A 22,877-nucleotide genomic window follows, 5' to 3' on the forward strand; every position below is an offset into this window, starting at 1 on the left:
CATACTTCCACTTTGAGTTTAACCATAATTTTTGGATATAGTTTCATGTTCATAATAAAAATAATTTTCTCAGAATAACAACTTTTAAATCAAAGTTTATCATAGTTTTTAATTAACTAACCCAAAACAGCCCGCGGTGTTACTACGACGGCGTAAATCCGGTTTTACGGTGTTTTTCGTGTTTCCAGGTTTTAAATCATTAAGTTAGCATATCATATAGATATATAACATGTGTTTAGTTGATTTTAAAAGTCAAGTTAGAAGGATTAACTTTTGTTTGCGAACAAGTTTAGAATTAACTAAACTATGTTCTAGTGATTACAAGTTTAAACCTTCGAATAAGATAGCTTTATATGTATGAATCGAATGATGTTATGAACATCATTACTACCTTAATTTCCTTGGATAAACCTACTGGAAAAGAGAAAAATGGATCTAGCTTCAATGGATCCTTGGATGGCTCGAAGTTCTTGAAGCAGAATCATGACACGAAAACAAGTTCAAGTAAGATCATCACTTGAAATAAGATTGTTATAGTTATAGAAATTGAACTAAAGTTTGAATATGATTATTACCTTGTATTAGAATGATAACCTACTGTAAGAAACAAAGATTTCTTGAGGTTGGATGATCACCTTACAAGATTGGAAGTGAGCTAGCAAACTTGAAAGTATTCTTGATTTTATGAAACTAGAACTTTTGGAATTTATGAAGAACACTTAGAACTTGAAGATAGAACTTGAGAGAGATCAATTAGATGAAGAAAATTGAAGAATGAAAGTGTTTGTAGGTGTTTTTGGTCGTTGGTGTATGGATTAGATATAAAGGATATGTAATTTTGTTTTCATGTAAATAAGTCATGAATGATTACTCATATTTTTGTAATTTTATGAGATATTTCATGCTAGTTGCCAAATGATGGTTCCCACATGTGTTAGGTGACTCACATGGGCTGCTAAGAGCTGATCATTGGAGTGTATATACCAATAGTACATACATCTAAAAGCTGTGTATTGTACAAGTACGAATACGGGTGCATACGAGTAGAATTGTTGATGAAACTGAACGAGGATGTAATTGTAAGCATTTTTGTTAAGTAGAAGTATTTTGATAAGTGTATTGAAGTCTTTCAAAAGTGTATAAATACATATTAAAACACTACATGTATATACATTTTAACTGAGTCGTTAAGTCATCGTTAGTCGTTACATGTAAGTGTTGTTTTGAAACCTTTAGGTTAACGATCTTGTTAAATGTTGTTAACCCAATGTTTATAATATCAAATGAGATTTTAAATTATTATATTATCATGATATTATCATGTATGAATATCTCTTAATATGATATATATACATTAAATGTCTTTACAACGATAATCGTTACATATATGTCTCGTTTAAAAATCATTAAGTTAGTAGTCTTGTTTTTACATATGTAGTTCATTGTTAATATACTTTATGATATGTTTTCTTATCATAGTATCATGTTAACTATATATATATATCCATATATATGTCATCATATAGTTTTTACAAGTTTTAACGTTCGTGAATCACCGGTCAACTTGGGTGGTCAATTGTCTATATGAAACATATTTCAATTAATCAAGTCTTAACAAGTTTGATTGCTTAACATGTTGGAAACATTTAATCATGTAAATATCAATCTCAATTAATATATATAAACATGGAAAAGTTCGGGTCACTACAAGGCGAGACTCGGTATAGATAATTGGTTGCTAGTCGTTTTTTATGTACGAGCCTTGCTGGGGTCCTCTATTGTACTTCATGTTGAATTCATTTCTTTTTGGAAATCATTTTCTGTTTTTATAAAGTTCTCGTCATTTTTGCAAAAAAAAAAAAAAAAAAAAAAAAAGTTAAAAATAAAAAAAAAAACTAGCTGGAATCATAATGCAAAAACCCTATCTTTTCTTTTCCTTTCAACAAAGTGCATTGTTTTGCTCTAAGACTTTGCATGACTCATATAGTCATATGTGCCAAATTCTATACAGAATATGTAGGACTGAAAAAGTTAACACAAAGAACTTGAAAATGACACATGTTAATAAAAATAACATTTCACACATTATAAGATCATTTGTAATGGTTATTTGCCTTTTTACACTTTTTGGATGAGTATGACGTGTTTCTTTGTTGAGTGGAGTATTGGTGGTGTTACTTTTTTTGTGTTAGTTAGGAGTATTGTGATGATGTGTTAAAATATAATTGGGTTAAGTATTAAATGGAGGAATAAATAATATTTTTAAATCAATAAAAAAAATAAAAAAAATAAACGGGTGTCACTTACCCCGTCTCTTTGTGACAGACTCCAAAGTGACACATCAAGTGACACACCATTACGGGAGGAGGGAGGTGTCACTTTTGCCACATGTGCAAAGTGACGGTGTCACTTTACACCGATACAAGTAGTCTAAGAGTATATGACTTATAGACTTTTTTAACCGTTAGAGAACAAAACAATCTGGTTAGGCAACGTATATCAAAGTAAAATTACTCGTCCTCTCACCTAAGAGGGAAAACCTATTCAGATCCTTTAAGAGTGGGTTTAATTGTTTTTGCTTGACTCGTCTAGATCGTCTGCAATCTGCAATACGAATAACATCAGACTATTTTATAAGGTTTTTTGTTAGGAAATAGTGTCTTGGTTTCTTAAGCTTATCTCTCATCCATGAGATAATGACTAATAACAAGACATTCAAAATAAATCAACCCCCACAAGACATTGTTATCTTATTGTGCCATACTTTCATAAACTCAAGAGTTTTAATATATCATAACCTTTCTGTGATATAAGAGACCAGAATTACTTGTTATATGCGTTTTCATGATCACTCTTTCCCTCATATACCATTTAAAAAATCGATTAAAAAAATAAACGCAGAGGGTAAAACTAAATTTGACCAAACGTTCCTAACATCTAGACGAGTTAATAATTTAAGAAGCTAAACCAAACCTGATAAAAATAGATTAAGTTGTATACCTGACTTGATTCGCATGTTTTCTCACGGTGGGGCTTGAGCACAGACGCTCCTAGCACGTTTAAAAAAATAAAAAATAATCATATCATAATAAAAAGACAAATATGATATGTATGTAACAAAGGAAAAATTATGAAAACCATCTATCTAATCTCAATATAAAATTGGATTAGATTAAATATTTACCCGAGGTTGCCATAGTAGTTACACTTGAGTCACATTGATCCTCGCGGTAGCGCTTGATCACACACGCGGTGTACGCTTTATCTACCTCCCCTATTAAAAAAAAACATAACAAGTATACCATCATGAGACAATCAAGTCGAATTTCAGCTTATTTACATGTCTAAAAGTATAATCAGGCAACTTTATAAATCAAGAGTTATTTGTTTTTTTGTTTTTTTTTTTTATAACAAAAAACCAAAGTCAATCGGTTAACCAGAGCCAGAAGCAACAGCACATACTAGTTGCGGGGTTCAAAATCCGGAACTCGAGCCCACGTGGGTCTTCATTGGCTACCTTCTTATACTCATCCGCTTCAGCTTTGGAATCTAATTAACAATATTTAGAGTTAGTATTTTCAGACTATCAATTTCTGAAGGTGGGTTCATATTAGTTAATTAATAATGATATAAATAAAAACCATAAAATCAAAGATTTAGTTTACTTACAAGAAGTTGCTTCTGAACTATCTCTTAGACCCCTTGTATCGGTGGTCTCCCCACGCCGTCCCCGCCCACGTGGCAAGAGGCAACGCCTCCCTTCCCAAGTATCAAGGCGTTTTTCGAGGCAAAAGTGGGGCTGTGCGTAGCTCTGCAACGGGTCACTCAATGGCATTGTTGAGTTGATCCAGCCACGTGGTAGTTTTTGATTGGGGGTGGGGTATAGATCCGTTGCAATATAAAAAAAAAAAAAAAAAAAAAAAAATCCTATATTTTTTATCCTATTTATATACCTTAATTTTAACTCATTCTACACCAATTCTTTCTTTCAATCTTATTTTTCTTTTCAAATTAATCACTCTAAACATTTTAATGGAGAAAACGTTCAAGATGCTCCAGTTTTTAATTGATGACGATTCGGATGATGAAAAAATTGTTAACTTTGTTAGTAGTTTGGCCGAAGAAGAAGTGGAGGGAGAAGCTAGTAGTTCGCGAGTCCCTCGAACCCGAGTTTATATTCCAAGGGATCGTGAAAGTGCGGCTGACAGGTTATTCAATGATTATTTTGCGGATTCACCAGTGTATCCGGAAAACAAATTCAAACGACGTTTTCGAATGAGTCGTCAATTATTTCTCCGAATAGTCGAAGGTATATCTAACTTTAATAGTAGTGATATTCCCGAATATTTTATGTATTTTAGAGAACGTCCCGATGCCGCTGGTCGTCAAAGTTTGACAATATTACAAAAGTGTACCGCGGCCATACGTCAAATGGCGTATGGAACTACACCTGATATGTTTGACGAATACATAAAAATTGGTGAGAAAACTGCTGCTTTATGTTTAGATTATTTTTGTAAATGCGTATTTCATTTGTTTGCGAGAGAATATTTGAGAAAGCCAACAGCCGAAGATATTGCTCGGCTATATAATTTTCACGCCCAAAAACATGGTTTACCCGGTATGCTTGGTAGTATTGATTGTATGCACTGGGAGTGGAAGAATTGTCCTGTTGCATGGCAAGGACAATATACTAGAGGTGATCAAAAGGGACCATCCATTATGCTTGAAGCAGTCGCATCTCAAGATTTGTGGATATGGCATGGATTCTTTGGTATGGCAGGTGCAAACAACGACATTAACGTTTTAAATGCCTCACCGTTGTTCAACAGTATAAAGGACGGCACCGCTCCTCCTTCACCATTTGATGTAAATGGGCATCACTACGATAGAGGGTATTACCTAGGTGATGGTATATACCTTGATTGGGCTATGTTGGTCAAAGCACCTCATTCTCCTATTGACGAACCGCAAAAAAAAATTAAACGGTTTCAAGAAAGTGCCAGAAAAGATATTGAGTGTGCATTTGGAGTATTACAGGGTAGATTTGCAATGTTAAAAACACCGGCAAGATCTTTGGACTTCAACAAAATTAGAAGACATATGTATGCCTGTCTCGTATTACATAACATGATTCAAGAAAATAACGGATTTGTTATAGGTAGGAGAGAAGAAAGAATGATAGAAAGGAACCCACCACGACGGTTACAAAGGGATTTGAGGGATCGAGATGCAAGGGTTAAGGAAATAAGAGATAGGCAAGTTCACAGAAAGTTAGAAGCAGATTTAACCGAGCACGTTTGGAACTTATCCCCTTACTTTCGTACTGCTAATGATGAGTAGTTTCGTTTAGTGAATTTATAATTATGTAATGTTTCGTTTAAGTAAGTTCAGTTATTGTACGTTATGATTAATGAATTTATAATTATGTAATGAATTGTTTTCTATTTTAAAGATATAGCCGTTTATTTCAATATTACTTAAACGTTTACATTATTTCTAAAAAAAAAAAAAAACAACAACATAATATCCTAACGGCTATTTTCTGCGAACACATTCATCAATATTCGAATTCACGTGGATCGTGTTGCTGAAACCCTGGAGATTCAGGAGCAGCTTCATCTTCACTTGCAGAAATGGCGTAGCTTTCATCAATCCATTCGGTGTAAAGGTTAATTGGTTGGTTACGTAACAAGGCTCGCCCAATCGCACCAAGCCAATCGTGATCTTCTTCTAGTAGCGAGGCACGAGCGTTGGGTTTTTTGAAAAACCAGATTTGTTTAGTGGGGTAGATTATGTCTCGCTGTAGCAACTCAAGCAAACACATATAACTTGGAAACTTACGAACATCCATGTAATAATTTCGTGTTTCACACTCGGTATAATTCCTCATTTCGCTATCAAATTCACCTCCGTAGTGAACTTTAACAACAACATTCAACGGGCTCATTTCGAAGTGTGTGTGTTTATGATTTGATAGTTTTAGAAGATATGAAGTGTGTGTGTTATGATTTGAGAAATCGAGTTGTATATATATGGGAGGAAATGGAGGAATCTAGCTGTTAGAAAAAGAAAAAAAACGGTTCAAAATGTAGCCGTTGTAATTAAAATATACTTTTAAAATATTAATTAAATACAAAAAATAATATAAAATAATTAAATAAAACACAAAAATTAAAAATTAAATGCCACATCAGCATTCCACTAACACACCCACACCACCAACCCACACCACCACTACTCCACACAACTAACCCACACGTGCTAGTCATCAAAAAAGTACAAAAAACAACCCACGCCCCCAACCCACGCCCCTAACCACTACAAATAGTCTTATAGTCCGCGGAATGATATAAAGCAGGTTGGGACCAGTAGTTTTTTATTTTTTTATTTTTTTTTTTATTTTTTTTTTTACCTGAACCACAATAATAAGTATTACTGTAATTGATAATCATAATTAATAATTTAATAATCATAAAATAATCAGTCAAATAATATACAGCAAATAAGTCAGTCTTGAGATTTGTAGTCGAAAAAAATCACAAAGTGTGGCTATTACGATTTCTTTTTCTGGTTTCTGGATTTTCGATGATACGCCGCCTCGGTTTCACTACTTTGATTTTAGGAACTTTCAGTTTCCATTTAGCCATCTGCTTTTTGTACTCCTCCGGATTGTTTGTTCGAAGAAATTTGTGATGTTCAAGTAACTCTTCTACCTCCGGGGTGAAACGAGGGCGGCGATGACGGCCTGGCACCGGCTGTCTTATCCAAACACCCTTCAGATCATCATCTTTTTGTTTTTGGAAAATTATTAGGGCTAAAACATCATGTGAATGAATATTATAAATATAAATATAAATAGGGTCAGGATCAATGGGGAAGTAACCAATCGGGGGAAGCGGGGGGAAGCAAATTTTTTTTTTTTTCGTTTTTTTGGAATTTTTTTCTTCCGGCATCAAGATCGCACGAAAATATGAACATTTAGAAGAGACACTTCGTGATGAATGTTATTATTTAGGCGGGAAAATGATCGACAAAAATAACATTCAAGATAATATTGTTCGTGAAGAATATGAACGTACTTTTTCATGTTTTGTGAAGTAAAATTTAGCCCGATTTAGAGTTTAGGGTTTAGGGTTTGGTGTTTTGGGTTTATTCCATAAACCCAAAACACCAAACCCTAAACCCTAAATTCTAAACCGTTCGTGTTAAAAACTCAATCTAAATCCTAAATCTAAACCCTAAACCCTAAATTTCTAAACCCTAATATCTAAACCCTATAAACCCTAATATCTAAACCCTAATATCTAAAACCCAATAGCTAAAACCTCAACATACGTTCGAAAAACACGATAATTGTTGTATATTACTTCTTCGAGCGTTTTCCCGCCAAAATAAAAACATTTATCAAAAAGTGTCTCTACTAAATGTTCATATTTTCATCTCATCTATAATGTTCGTGAACAAAGTTTTTTCAAAAAACAAAAAAAAAAGTTTCGCTTCCCCCCGATTAGTTACTTCCCTCTTGATCCTGCCACTATATAAATATAAACGATGATCCATAAGACTATTTAACCCCCAAGATACATGCAAAAATATACAATCGTTTTTTCAAACCAAAACCCTCCTATCTAGAAACAAATTTAGAGAATATTCATAATCAAATCTGAAAACAATATGAAATATTCAACAACAATAATTAATAGATAATAGATAATACCTATATATATATATATATATATATATATATATATATATATATATATATATATATATATATATATATATATATATATATATATATATATATATATATATATATATATATATATATATATGATGCTTTGCAGATCGAGCTTTCTTGAATGAATGTAAGAATGAGAAAGGCGACAAGTTCTATATTTATTTCTGTTTCGAATAGGCCACGGGCAACACTTTTCATAAGGGATATTATATTGTATGGAATGGAATTGAAGGATAGCCAGCCCCAGCCCATCATGTGGCCCAATTCAAGCTCACTTTCAACCCACAACACAAAGACCACTCCCAACGGGCCCTGTCCTCAAGCGTCCTCAACTCCGCCCTCGAGGGCACCGTTGGCATTCAATCCGCCCTCAAGCTTCCTCAAGCTTCCTCAAGTGGTCCGCCCTGCTTTGTTTCTTCCCCAGGAAATTTTGAGAACGGATATTCTCTCTCTTTCTGCTTTAGTCACTTGTACCATACCTTTAACAACTTGTACATTAATTAATTAATTAATTTTGTGGGTATGTGATGGGGAGGAAGTATGTAGTGGGTATGTAATGGGGAGGAAGTGAAAAATAAATGGAGAGTGAAAGCTGATGTGGCGCTGATGTGGCGGTGTGTCCTGGAGAGGAAGTGCGTCATGGTTGGGAGTGGTCTTAGAATTCCTCAAAGATAAAAAGGGAAATTGGTCAAACCCTAAATCTTAAAACTGTTTAAAGATTTTCCCTAGTATTTTCGTAATTGCAAAATTTACATCCTCTCAGAGCACAGTGCGTGCAGGTCCGTGTATAGTGCGTGTCACCCGACATTTAACCGACAACACCGTAATTACCCCGGAAACACAAACATAATATGAAACACACACCTTGGGTGGTGTGTGGTGAGTAATGCGTGATTCATGTTCCACATGATAAGATCAGCTTTTTAAGATCATATTTTCAAAGGAACATGATAAGATCAGCTTTTTAAGATCATATTTTCAAGACCTGATTTTAATATGACGTTTTCCTGATTTTTCGAATTTTCAAGATAAGAATTTATCTCTTTAATGAGAGTGCACTATCAAGAATCAGACTCATATCATACCTAAAACAAATAACACACACTCATTTACCCTCAAGCAAATAGCACACACTTAAGCAAATTTATGATTAAGTTAACCGATTATCAAACAAATAATGGAAGATGATTGGGATTTTCTTGATGCAATTCCCGACTCCAAATTTTCCAAACTGTTTCCAATCTCTGGTAGTTCCTCTCAATTGTAACCTCAAACCATAATATCACCTCCGACATCACCTGCGACACCTTCTCTGACAAGTCATTTTTAGCAGATTTTCCTCCGCATGATTACAAAGAACTTGGATACAATATTTCACATCCCTCGGGTGTTCTTTAGGTTGTTATCCATCGTAAAAGGCGTGATGACCAGGGTGAACATTCGACGTCTACCCAGGAATTTATAAGGGAAGTGCTTGAAGAGGCGACATATGATGATAGCTTTTAACAAATTATGTGGCTTTTTGCTATGTTGTTTGTGTATCCTGATGGTGGTAATAGTCAACCGTGTTTTGGTTTTTCTATTGTACAATAAAGTTAAATTATATATATATTTTTTGTGAGATTTGTTTGTGTTTTTAAGTGAAGATTAATCGAATTTAGGAGCAAAACCTAGTTGTTTGAAAAAAGGCAAAATCGATAAAGTTATAGGTGTTAGCAAGTCTTGTGTTCCAACTAATAGATGTGATCTCAACGTAGTGATAAAATACTAGAAGAAAAATGATTTTATACGACCGTTTCTCTAGGACCCTAAAAAATCACAAGTTAGGACCCTTTCTCTATTATCCTCAAAAATGGCGTATCATTATGTGTTCATGACCATGATTCACTCTATTATAATTTATATTTTTAATCAAGGGTCCTAAAAAATAGAATTAACTCATATCATCGGGTTATCATGACCATGAATTCACTATATTAATAGGACGACTTAATATATAGGTCCTATTACTAATATCATTAGATTTCACGCCCATGAATTTACTCCATTAATGAAAGGTTTAATTTAGTCGTCCAATTATAATTTGCATTTTTAACCAAGTGTCATAAAAATGTAATTAATAGAACGATTTATATATGTATCCTTTTACTCATATCATCGGGTTATCAAAGCCATGAATTCACTCCTATTGGTTTTCTAGTTTTTGTACAGATATCAATGGATGATAGCATATTTAGAGTGTGTAATCTTATTACGTTAATGCAGTATGTTTGTTTTAACATGAGAGTTTAACGGATCCTATTACTAATATGTACGAAAGCCAGCCTGCTTATGTACTCAAACTGCATATGTATATAAGTTACTTGTATCAGTAAGCTTAAGTGAGTAAGCCTTATATAATATTTAATGGTATTAATTTGAATTGAAATTTCATTTGTATTTACAAATGCTTGGATATATGAATTGTGATGTTTTTCGATCTGATGATCAACACCAAACGATGAAGAGTTACTTTGACTTTTTCTCAAAGTCAATGCTTGACGCAATAATGAATGAATGGTAAACATGTAATGTTTATTTGTTAAGGCTACCCGGGATTTATACTCAAATTTATGCAGTATAACTTGGTTATCTCGTTACCATTTCAACCGTTTTTACCTTTTCCATGATCACCCTCAAGTTATGACGATAATGATGTTTGAATTTGAGACCTCTTGTAAGGATATCAGGATTCAACCACTAAGTTATTTTGGGATAGCTAATACTATGAATGAATGAACGAACGAACTTATGAAAGTTATCTTATATTTTAAGCTTGGTTTCAAGCTTGAACTCGATAAAATCTAGACACAGCTTGAGTTGAACTCAGAATGACTCAATAAAAACTCATATGTAGTTACATTCTTACAAATATCAAAACCTAAAATCATTCTAGTAAATACATTGTTATGAACGACATCTTAACTCTTTTCTTGAACCTAGATAGCTTGGTATAAATTTATATATACTCTGATTATGGTAGCATTTATTTATATATTTTATACTCTAATTATGGTAACAATCTATGAATCCTATTGGGCCTTAAGGTCGGTTGTAACATAAAGGAAATAATTAACAAATATCTACTTCTGTTGAAAATGTTATACATTTTAACAAGCTTAGTTTGTTTTTATTTTTTCATTCTTAGTTATCTTATTTGTTGTTGCAAGAATGTGCAGGTACTTCCTGCACGATTTCATAAAGCTGAAGGACTTGTTTTGATTTGTGGAAGTTGAGTTACTGGTGGGATAAAGCTTTTGAAGTATTTTACTGATGGACTATGCAAAAAAGGCTTATTGGACTTATGCAAGGAATGAAGCCCAAATTCTATTAATTTATTTGTAGTATAAAAGGATTTTCTTAATCCTTTTATCATTTAACTTATTATTTTCATTCTCATCTGCAATTGTTCTCTCGACTGCGAATTTAGGGTTTTCTTCTTTTCATCTTCAAACACATCATCTTTATGTGCCGTTTGTTTTTCTGGTGATTGATTCTGTATAAGATCAATCGTGGTGTGATTCTCTGTAATAGTATGAAGTATTTCTATTTTCATCTTTAGTGTTCTGTTAAACGGTTGTGTAATTTTAGACTATAAGTGAATCTTGATTTCTGAGATTGAAGTCTTCTTGTGTTATTGGTTATTTTTACATGGTATCAGAGCTGCAAGATCGTTCGTGGTGATCTGTTCTTCGATTTCTTCTGTTGGTGTTTAAAGAAAATTAGGGTTTCCTAATTTCGTGAATTGTCTGGTTTTGTTAGATCTGGTAATCCTTCGTTATCAGATTGGATTCGAATACACTTGTGCTGGTGATAAATCATTCAGATCTGGTGTTTTGCTTTAGAAACCCTAATTTCACAAATTAGGGTTAGGGTTTGGTGTTCATCTGGTCTTCTGGAGTTCATCTTCTTCTTCTTCTTCTTTCTTTTCTGTCTTCCGCTGCATCATCAATCATTCGTGATTGATTGGTTACTTCTTACCCTTTTTTATTTTATATTGTGTGCTAACTTTTCTTGTTTTTCTTGTAGAAGAGACAATCCTGTGTTCTTGTGTGATTACCCAAAAAATTTCGGCTTATTTAAACCAATTCTCTATATGATTTAATATTATGTAAACCGGTATATATATATATATATATATATATATATATATATATATATATATATTAAGATGTTCAAGTAAAACACTAATTGCTACCATAAAACCGACTTTGCTATAGTAAAACACTATTTGCTACATTAAAAACGACTTTGCTACAGTAAAACACTATTTGCTACAGTGAAAACGACTTTGCTACAGTAGCTACAGTGAAAAATGACTTTGCTGCAGTAAAACACTATTTGCTACAGTAAAAACGACTTTGGTACAGTAAAACAGCAGCCAAAGCAGCAGCTGTGAACACAAACTCACGAAACGGATGCTCATACAAAACTTTTCAAGGATGCAAACCACGGACGTTTAGTGGGACCGAGGGACAGTGAAAACGGCTTTGCTACAATAAAACACTATTTGCTACAGTAAACACTATTTGCTACAGTGACAACGACTTTGCTACAGTAAAACACTATTTGCTACAATGAAAACGTCTTTGCTACAGTAAACACTATTTGCTACAGTAAACACTATTTGCTACAGTAAAACGACTTGCTACAGTAAAACACTATTTGCTACAGCGAAAACGAATTTGCTACAGTAGCTACAGTGAACCAAACCCTAGATTATGTCTATTTAGGGTTTCCTTTTATCACCTAACCCAAATCCACCCATATTACCCCCAAATGGGCCTTACAAGTTCCAAATGAACCAAACCCTAGCATAACTAATTAAAACTCAAAACATGGAGTTAGGACTTACCAACACTACCCTCTTGTAGCTATGAACAAGGAGAACAACTTTAATTCTTGATCCAAGGTTTGATTCACAAATCTCCACTCTCAAATCTCACTTGAAATCAAATGGATTTTTAAGTTTTGAGAGTAAATGGAGAAAGAAAAGGGAAATGAAAATGAATAAAATGGATGAGTGGTGGATGATTAGTGCTCCAATCAGATCTAGACGTAAAATGACGATTTTGCCCTTGAACCACTTATTTTAAAAACAAAATCCGGAACCAGTTCACCCAGTGGGTAGCGACGCGGCCCTAATTGTAGCGGTGCGGCGTTTAACGTATTTTACGAGCTTTCTTAAATCATTCCTGACTCAGATTCTAGTTATTTATCGCGGCGCGATCATCTTCTCCGCGGCGCGACATATAAAGGGAAACTTGACCCTTCTTAACATGCCTCCTGACTCTGGTTTGAGTTCAATGTCGCGATGCGGCAAAGGCTTCCGCGGCGTGGCAATGGCCTTCAACTGAGCCATTCGACAACTTTACACAACTTAACGATTTATCCAACTTGTACACTTCGTTCACGCTTCCTATGCACGTCTAAACCTCATCTTTAGTCTCACTAGCCTTAGCATGAACAAAGACTCATGCATATAACTATACATGCATATATTCTAAACACACACACACACACACACACACACACACACACACATATATATATATATATATATATATATATATATATATATATATATATATATATATATATATATATATATATATATAATTACACAATTTTTAACACTTAGGTCTTTTAATCATATAAATGCACAAGTTATAAGCGTACTAAAAATTAAGTTTGTACCTTTAAATGTGTACGGGAAAAACGGGATGTTACAGTTTTGAAGCTTCCAAGTGGTTTGGAGCTTATTTTGAAAAATATTTTGTATGCACCCGATTTATCTCGAAACATTATTTCTGTATCCCGTTTGAAACAATATGGTTTTAATCTTAATTTCATTAATGATGATATCCATGTTTATTTAGATAATGTGTTCTATTTTAAGGCTTCGCTTTTGAATGGTATTTATGAATTGGTTCATGACGACACATCATACAATAGCTCAATGTTCCATGCAAACACCAAGAAACTTAAAAGGAATTTGAGTGATTCATACTTATGGCATTGTCGCCTTGGTCACATAAACAAGAATCGAATGCATACTCTTCAAAAGAATGGACTTTTGAAATCAAATGAACTGGACTCGTTTGATGTATGTGAATCTTGTTTACAAGGCAAAATGACTAAAGCACCTTTCAAAGGGACCTATGAAAGGGCTAAAGACTTATTGGGATTAATACATTCGGATGTATGTGGACCCTTTAAGCCCATAACTAGGAATGGTGAAAGATACTTCGTTACTTTCATTGATGACTTTAGTCATTTCGGATATGTCTACTTATTAAGACACAAGGACAAAACTTTTGAAGCATTCAAGGAATATCAAAACGAAGTACAAAATCAACTCAATAAGACAATCAAGGTACTTTGTACCGATAGAGGAGGTGAATACCTAAGCGATGCTTTCCAGGATCATCTTAGAAGTTGTGGGATTATCTCGCAACTTATTCCATCTGGAACACCCCAACTAAATGGAGTTTCCGAAATGAGGAACCGAACCTTAATGGATATGGTTCGATCTATGATGGTAAGAAGATCGTTACCTCTATCATTTTGGGGTTATTGTCAATGCTCCGCAGCTCGTATTTTAAATATGGCCCCAACCAAGAAAGTGGAACGAACTCCTCATGAGATGTGGTTTGGAAACCTCCATCTCTATCATACTTAAAGGTATGGGGATGTGAGGCTTATCCTAAGTGTTACGTCCCTAATAAATTGAATGCTCGATCCACGATGTGTAACTTCATAGGATATCCCAAGGATGATATGGGATACTATTTCTATGATCCAACCGAGCAAAATATATTTGTTGCTCGAAAGGCTGAATTCCTTGAAACTAAGTTCCTAATGGAAGTAAATAGTAAGAGGAAGATAGATCTTGAAGAGGTTCAAAATCAAGTAGATGATACACATTTGGTTGACACTAGCACTCAACATGAAAATATTGAGAATGATCAAATGGATGATCAAAATACACAAGACGTTCACAGATCTGGTAGGATTAGTAATCCTCCTGAGAGATATGGGTTTCTCATGGATGGTTGCTATGTGGTTGATTTGGATGAACTAATAAACTACCAAGATGCTTTATCAAGGATTGATAAGGATAAATGGTAGGAAGCCATGAACGCTGAGATGCAATCCATGTATGACAACCAAGTTTGGGAACTTGTTGCATAACCTACTGGCTCAAGGCTAGTTGATTGTAAATGGCTTTTCAAAATGAAAACCAACATACATGGAAACTTGGATACTTATAAAGCTAGACTTGTAGCAAAAGGTTTCACTCAAACTAAAGGGGTTGACTATGATGAAACTTTTTCGCCTGTGGCAATGCTAAAGTCTATTAGGATATTACTTGCCATTGCTGCTCATTATGATTATGAAATATGGCAAATGGATGTCAAGACCGCTTTCCTAAATGGACATCTTGAGGAAGATGTCTATATGGTTCAGCCTGAAGGTTTTGTTGATCCGAAATATCCTAAAAAGGTATGCAAGTTAAAGAAGTCAATCTACGGATTGAAACAAGCATCTAGAATGTGGAATCATCGTTTTAATAAGGAGGCCAAGAAATTCGGCTTCATTAAAAATGGTGATGAAGCTTGTGTATACAAGAAAGCTAGTGGGAGCACAATCATGTTTCTTGTACTATATGTGGATGATATATTGTTATTTGGAAATGATATTCCGACAATGCAAGGTGTTAAAACTTGGCTAAGTAAATGCTTCTCCATTAAGGATATTGGAGAAGCACAATACGTTTTGGGGATTGGGATCTACAGGGATAGATCCAAGAAACTGATAGGTTTGAATCAAAGTGCATACATTGAAAATATCTTGAAAAGGTTCAAGATGGAGAACTCTAAGAAAGGTTTGGTACCTATTCATAGAGGAACGCTTCTCAGTTCATCTCAATGCCCTACCACGAAAGATGAACAAGAGAGAATGAAGAAAGTCCCGTACGCATCTGCTATTGGGTCAATTATGTATGCAATGATATGCACTAGACCGGATGTGTCATGCGCTCTTAGCCTGACAAGTAGATACCAGAATAATCCAGGAAACAGTCATTGGATTGCAGTCAAAAGTATATTGAAATACCTTAGGAGGACTAAGGATATGTTTCTAATATATGGGTCTGGTGGGGAGGAACTCGCTGTAAAAGGTTACGTGGACGCGAGTTTCCAAACTGATCGAGATGATTCTCGGTCACAGTCCGGTTATGTCTTCACGTTAAATGGAGGTGCGGTCTCTTGGAAGAGTTCAAAACAGGATGTTGTTGCATTATCCACTACAGAGTCAGAGTACATTGCTGCCTCATTGGCAGCTCAGGAAGCTGCATGGATGAAGAAATTCATCGACGACTTAGAATTAGTCCCTTCCATTCAGGACCCTCTTGAAATCTTTTGTGACAACGAGGGTGCGATTGCTCAAATCAAGGAACCTCGTGCTCTCCAAAAGACCCGTCACATTGAGCGGAGATTCAACTACATAAGGGATGAAGTTGAAAAGGGAAAGATATGTATTCGCAAAGTTCACACAGATCTTAATATAGCGGATCCTCTCACGAAGCTCTTACATGGATCAAAACATGCATGACATGTTTGTGCATTAGGGCTTCGATATTCTAGTGATTGGTCATGATCCGTTTTAAGTATTGTAACAGAACGAAATTGTTCAAACTCATTAATATAATTATGGTATTAATTTATTTTGAGTCAAGTTCCTATTTTGCATATTTTATCCATGAATAAGAAATTATTCTAAATTCCGTAGTCAATCACATTTGTGGGAACAAGTGTGAGGTTTAGACTATTATGAACTTAGATTGGTATACATTCACGGGATAAATGTGGAGCAAGGTTGCAACCAAGGTTCATAGATATTTGTGGGATACAAAAATTGGAAGACCCACCCTCAAGATTTACTAAATGGTGCCTTTGTGGTTGATCACATGTAATCTTGAGTAAAGGCGAATATCATTGTATCCTCTGACCTGAGATACATATTGGGTTCGTATATTCACCAAGTATTGTGCCTTGATTCTTTCCTTCGCTATTCTGAAATATGGTAGCTCATAAGGAAGAGCTCAGGTGTAATACAAGGTATTTATCTAGGACGTATGTAGTCAAGATGGAATTTGTCTAAGGCCTGATAAAGTTAAATCTAGAAGAGTCAGATGTCTAAGGCCTGATAAAGTTAAATCTAGAAGAGAGTGATCACTCTGTATCTCTTGGATTTGACAAGACATCTAGGATGAAAGGATAAATAAAAGATTCACCTATTCATATTCGAGATGGGAACTCGAAAGGAATGATGTTATTGAATGACATAAAGTCATAACATATTGGGGGTGATAGACGGTCGTTAGGTGGTATCCATCACTTGCATTAATTTCTTATGTTTCTCATGCAAGTGGGAGATTGAAGGTATTTCGTATGCCCGAGAGACATATTAAATTAACGTGGCTAATATGTTTTGATCCAAGTCGGGTCATACCCAATAACAAGCTTACTGACACCTTATTCGTATTTGATCTTAACGATTAGATCGTTGATTAAATTACGCAACACTTAAATTTTAAGAAGATGGTTTCTGAAACAATTACACTTGATATGTATATATATAAATCATGGAATGATTTATATAATAAGGATTCAATTATTTATAGGTTAAATAATTAATTAAGTCATGTTGCATTTTATAAAATTGGTTTTATAAAATAAAGTATACATGACAAATTATGTGGAATTTTATATAATTGGTTTTATAAATAATGCATACATAATTTATAAAATGCAAGTTTATAAAATTTGTTTTATAAAATCTAATTTTACAAAACAAGTTTATAAAATATGCAAGCTTATAAATTATGTCAAGTATTATTTTATAAACTAGATGGGAGTGGCCTTGGAGTTGTAAGTAGGCATGCTAGAGACTCCATTACTTGGTCATACTTTCCCAATTCCATATACAAGCATCTTGACTCACTTTGAGACATACACATGTAATTAACATATCAAAAAAACTGCACAAAACCTCTCCAATTCTGCTGTCCAGGCCATGGGGTTTTGGTAGCTTAAAGGAGTTCATAATTTGGTTTTTGTAAGCTCTATTCAAGTGTAATTAAATCCTAACCAAAGGCTAGGTGTTGGTGCAAAAGCTTGGGGTATTTCTCCTTGAGGTTTCATTCTTTTGGAACTCCATTCTTCATCATCTTCATCATCATATTTTGGATTAACCCTCAACTAGCTTGAGGAGGTATTATCTCTAAACCCACTTGTAGTTTGTAAGTATATTTCATTACTTAATCCTAATTGGGATTTAACTTTAAATGGTTAAAGATTAACAAGTTATAAAATGGTAATATACATGCTTCCGCTTTGTAAGATTCTTAAATGGTTTTAAGCATAATGAAACTTGTTAAATCCCAACAAAATTTAAAGAAATGTTTAGCTGAAGAGGATGTCGTAATTCCTCTTGACGAAATACGAATCAATGATAAACTCCATTTTATCGAAGAACCTGTTGAAATCATGGACCGTGAGGTCAAAAAATTAAAACAAAGCAAAATACCGATAGTTAGGGTTCATTGGAACGCTAGACGAGGATCCGAGTTTACTTGGGAACGTGAGGATCAAATGAAGCAAAAGTATCTACATTTGTTCACTGATATTGCTCATAAAATATGTACTACTCAAAATTTCGGGACGAAATTTTCTTTAACGGGGAGGTACTGTGATGACCCGAAAAATTTCGACTTATTTAAACCAATTCTCTATATGATTTAATATTATGTAAATCGGTATATATATATATATATATATATATATATATATATATATATATATATATTATAAGATGTACAAGTAAAACACTAATTGCTACCGTAAAAACGACTTTGCTACAGTAAAATACTATTTGCTACAGTAAAAATGACTTTTCTACAGTAAAACACTATTTGCTACAGTGAAAACGACTTTGCTACAGTAGCTACAGCGAAAACGACTTTGCTACAGTAAAACACTATTGCTACAGTGAAAATGACTTTGCTACAGTAAAACACTATTTGCTAGTGTGGACACTATTTGCTACAATACACTATTGCTACAGTACACTATTTGCTACAGTAAACACTATTTGCTGTTGGCGAACTAGCAAACAAAAGCGGATCAGGCGGCCGTGTGAACGCATGACAAAAACACTGAAAACCCATGCGATCGCATGAGCTACAGTAAATGGAAAAGTACTATAAATACGCCAGATTTCTGCACGAACTCTTCACACTTTTCTGTAATCTATATTGATATTTATAATTTTAATTTTTAATTTTAAGTTTAATAATAATAAAGTATATTCGAGGGTGTTTTAATTCGGGTTTCAAACCGTTTTAAGCTAAAGAAATATTGGGTATTGTTCGGGGTATTGTTCTTGAATCCAAGGCCAACCATACAGTCATCTACCATCATTACATCTACGCAATTTGCCTACAATATTGAGTCTCAATATTGAACTGTGAGTTTATAGTCTCCCTTTTTAAATACTTTAAATATTTTTGGGCTGAGAATACGTGCAATTTATTTTAAACGTAATAAGACACAAGTACATACTAAATTCTACACCGAGTTAAACCAAAAATCCCTTAGCTTTGGTAACTAGTAGCTGCTAGTACATAGGATATGGACTGGTGGGCACGAATAATTGTATATGGATCCATAGGGCTTGACATCCCCGTCCGAGCTAGAGCGCTAGCCTTTTAACGGATGTATGTTATTTGAGTTTATGACACGTTGGTTTGCGTGTATTAAAATGAATGGGGTAATTATCATTATAACGTTAAAGTTTAGTTACCAGGGTGCTCTGTTACGTAGAATCTATTGATAAACTTTTGATGAAATCTTGTGGTCTATCTTTATATATAATTATGACTCCAGCAATTAAACCTATAACTCACCAACATTCGTGTTGAATTTTTAGCATGTTTTATTCTCAGGTCCTTAGACTGCTTCCGCTGTGATGTGCTTGTTGCCTGCATGGAGTCTCTCATACTTTGTATAAAGTTTATTGCATTTGAAATAAAACTGCGTTGTGTAATAAATAATTTGACTATGATGTCAAACTGTATGATAAAAACTTATGTATTTTGGAGATTTGATTATACGTAAGCACTCACCCACATGTTTATAACTTTCTATGTTTAGAAAGTCACTTATTTTAATGAATGCAATATTTTATCAAAACGTATCATATAGAGGTCAAAACCTCACTGTGGAATCAATGATTAACGTGCCGCGTCAATAGCGATTTTGACGGGTCGTTACAGTTTGTCTTTGTCATAATTCCCTTGAGAATTGTGATATCCTGGTTCATACACAGCTATTGTTTAGGATTTATTGTTCTTTATTTTATTTCTCGTGTGTGTTTAATTGCTTGCATGCTTAATTGTTTAATTGTTTGAATCTATGGGGGACACTGGGGCTGGTGGTACTTTAACCCTAATCAACAAGTGTGATTTTGGGGATCCTTTATATTTGCATCCAAGTGATGCTACAACTGGAACACCTATAATTTCTATCAAACTTAAAGGTACTGAAAACTACAATATTTGGAGTAGATCAATGCTTCTTGCATTAGGAACTAAAAATAAACTTGGTTTTATAAATGGATCTTGTGTTAAAAGTACAACAGATAATGCTCTTGCAAGTCAATGGGATAGGTGCAACACTGTAGTATTATCTTGGATGCTTGGCACTTTATCTGAAGAATTGTATAATGGTCAAATTTTTAGTACTAATGCTTTAACTGTTTGGAATGATTTAAAGAAAACATATGATAAGATTGATGGTTCTGTAATCTTTAATCTATATCAAAAGATAAACAGTTTAAAGCAAAATGATAGTCCTCTATCTGAATATTATCACAATCTTAATAGTCTTTGGAAACAATATGATTCAATGGTGTCCTTACCACCCTGCACATGTGGGGCTAATGCTTGCAATTGTGATGCTTCAACCTCTGTTGTTCAAAATACCAACAGACTTAAACTAATGCATTTCTTAATGGGATTAAATGATGTTTATATGACTGTTAGAAGTAATATCTTGTTAAGAGATCCTCTTCCTGATGTTAAAACTGCATATGCTGTTATTTCTAGAGAAGAATCACACAGAACTAGTTCATTAAAAGATGTTAATAACCAAACTCAAATATCTGCTTTTGCTGTTCAGACTTCTAATAATTTTAATAAAAGCAATGGGAATAGTTCTTATAATAACTTTAATAATAATAATAGTAACAACAATAGAGGGCCCAATCCAAATCTAAAATGTAAAAAATGAAATAAAATTGGGCATACTATTGACAGTTGTTTTGAAATTGTTGGTTATCCTCAAAATTTTAAAAGAAATTTTAATAATGTTAACAATAATAATAAAAAGCAATCCTGGAATAATCAATCTTGGAATAATCAAAATAAATCTGTTTCTAGTAACAATGCATCTACTAGTAACAATGTTTCTACTAATGATAATAGCAGTAGCTCTTCTTCTGCTATTTCTTTTTCTAATGAACAGATGTTAAAACTCTTAAGTCTCATCAATGATGCACCTTCTGCTCCTGTTGGCTCCATGGCTAATATGGAAGGTAACTTTTTTAATTCAAGTGCTAAGTTTAACTTAACTTTAATAAATTCTTTAATTCAAATTTATCTCAATTTAAACCTATTCTTCAAGGGTGGATTATTGATTCTGGTGCAAATCAACACATGACTAACTCTGATAAAGAGTTGAGCAATGTTGTTGATATTTCTGGATTAAGACTTACTGTTGGACATCCCAATGGTACACATGCCTTAATCAAAAGTATTGGTAATCTGGTTATAAATGAGTATATCATTCTTAAAGATATACTTGTTGTTCCAGAATACTGTGTTAATCTCATGTCTGTTCACAAACTTACTAAAGATAATAAGTTAATTATAAGCTTTGATAATGATAGATGTTATATTCAGGATTTGAGAAACAAGAAAGTCAAGGAGATTGGTAATCAAAATGGTGGTCTGTATGTTTTTGATAAAAATGATAATGCTGGTAAGATACCACACTTAAATCAGACTCATTGTTATTCTTCTGTTAATATCTGGCATTCAAGGATTGGTCATTCATCTGATCAAGTTTTGAATGTTCTAAAAGATAAGCTGAAATTAAAAGATAAGGTTTTAACTGGACCATGTGATATTTGTCATAAAGCTAAACAAAGCAGAAAACCTTTTCCTTTAAGTGATCATAAAACCACAGATTTAGGTGAAGTTATTCATCTTGATTTGTGGAGCCCTTTTAAAGTTCAAACAAGAGAAGGTTTTAAATATTTTTTTAACTGTTGTTGATGACTATTCTAGAGCTGTCTGAATTTTTCTGATTAAAACTAAAGAAGAAGTGTTTGAAAATGTTAAAATTTTTATTAACATTGTTGAAAATCAATTTAACAAACATGTAAAAATTATAAGAAGTGATAATGGAACTGAATTCATAAATCAAAGTTTAACAAGTCTTACCAACAGTAAAGGAATTGTTCATCAAACCTCTTGTTCATATACACCACAACAAAATGGTGTTGTTGAAAGAAAACATAGACATTTACTTAATGTTGCAAGATCTCTTATGTTCCAAGGAGGCTTACCTTTGAACATGTGGTCTGATTGTATTCTAACTGCATGTTATTTGATTAATAGGACTCCCTCTGCTGTGCTAAATGGAAAATCTCCTTATGAAATGATTTATAAAACTGATCCTAATCTCTTCCATCTTAAGTGTCTTGGATGTCTTTGTTATGCAACTGATTTAAATCCTTCAAACAAGTTTTCAAGTAGATCAATAAAGTGTGTTTTAGTTGGTTTTTCTACTGTTAAAAAAGGTTATAAACTTTTGAGTCTTGAGGACAAGTCTATTTTTTATTCAAGAGATGTTACTTTTTATGAGACTGTTTTTCCTTTAAAAGTTAAACATAAAGATGTTTTATTTGTTTCTTCTGAAAATCTTTTTCAAACAAATGATTTAAGTCAATCAAGTCTTTTTGATGA

At 33.6% G+C, this 22,877-nt stretch overlaps 1 protein-coding gene across 1 annotated transcript; it reads left to right on the forward strand.

The window, feature by feature from the left end:
- Positions 1-4,032: 4,032 nt before the first annotated feature.
- Positions 4,033-5,343, forward strand: LOC139840896 (protein ALP1-like). The gene has a single exon (XM_071831137.1). It carries the CDS (start codon positions 4,033-4,035, stop codon positions 5,341-5,343), a length of 1,311 nt encoding a protein of 436 aa, XP_071687238.1.
- Positions 5,344-22,877: the final 17,534 nt, after the last annotated feature.

This window comes from Rutidosis leptorrhynchoides, chromosome 4, assembly GCF_046630445.1.
Source record: "Rutidosis leptorrhynchoides isolate AG116_Rl617_1_P2 chromosome 4, CSIRO_AGI_Rlap_v1, whole genome shotgun sequence".
NCBI lineage: Eukaryota > Viridiplantae > Streptophyta > Magnoliopsida > Asterales > Asteraceae > Rutidosis > Rutidosis leptorrhynchoides.

Excerpts from the sequence above, each read along its gene's own strand:
- LOC139840896 (XM_071831137.1), top strand. The coding sequence starts at position 4,033 with ATGGAGAAAACGTTCAAGATGCTCCAGTTTTTAATTGATGACGATTCG.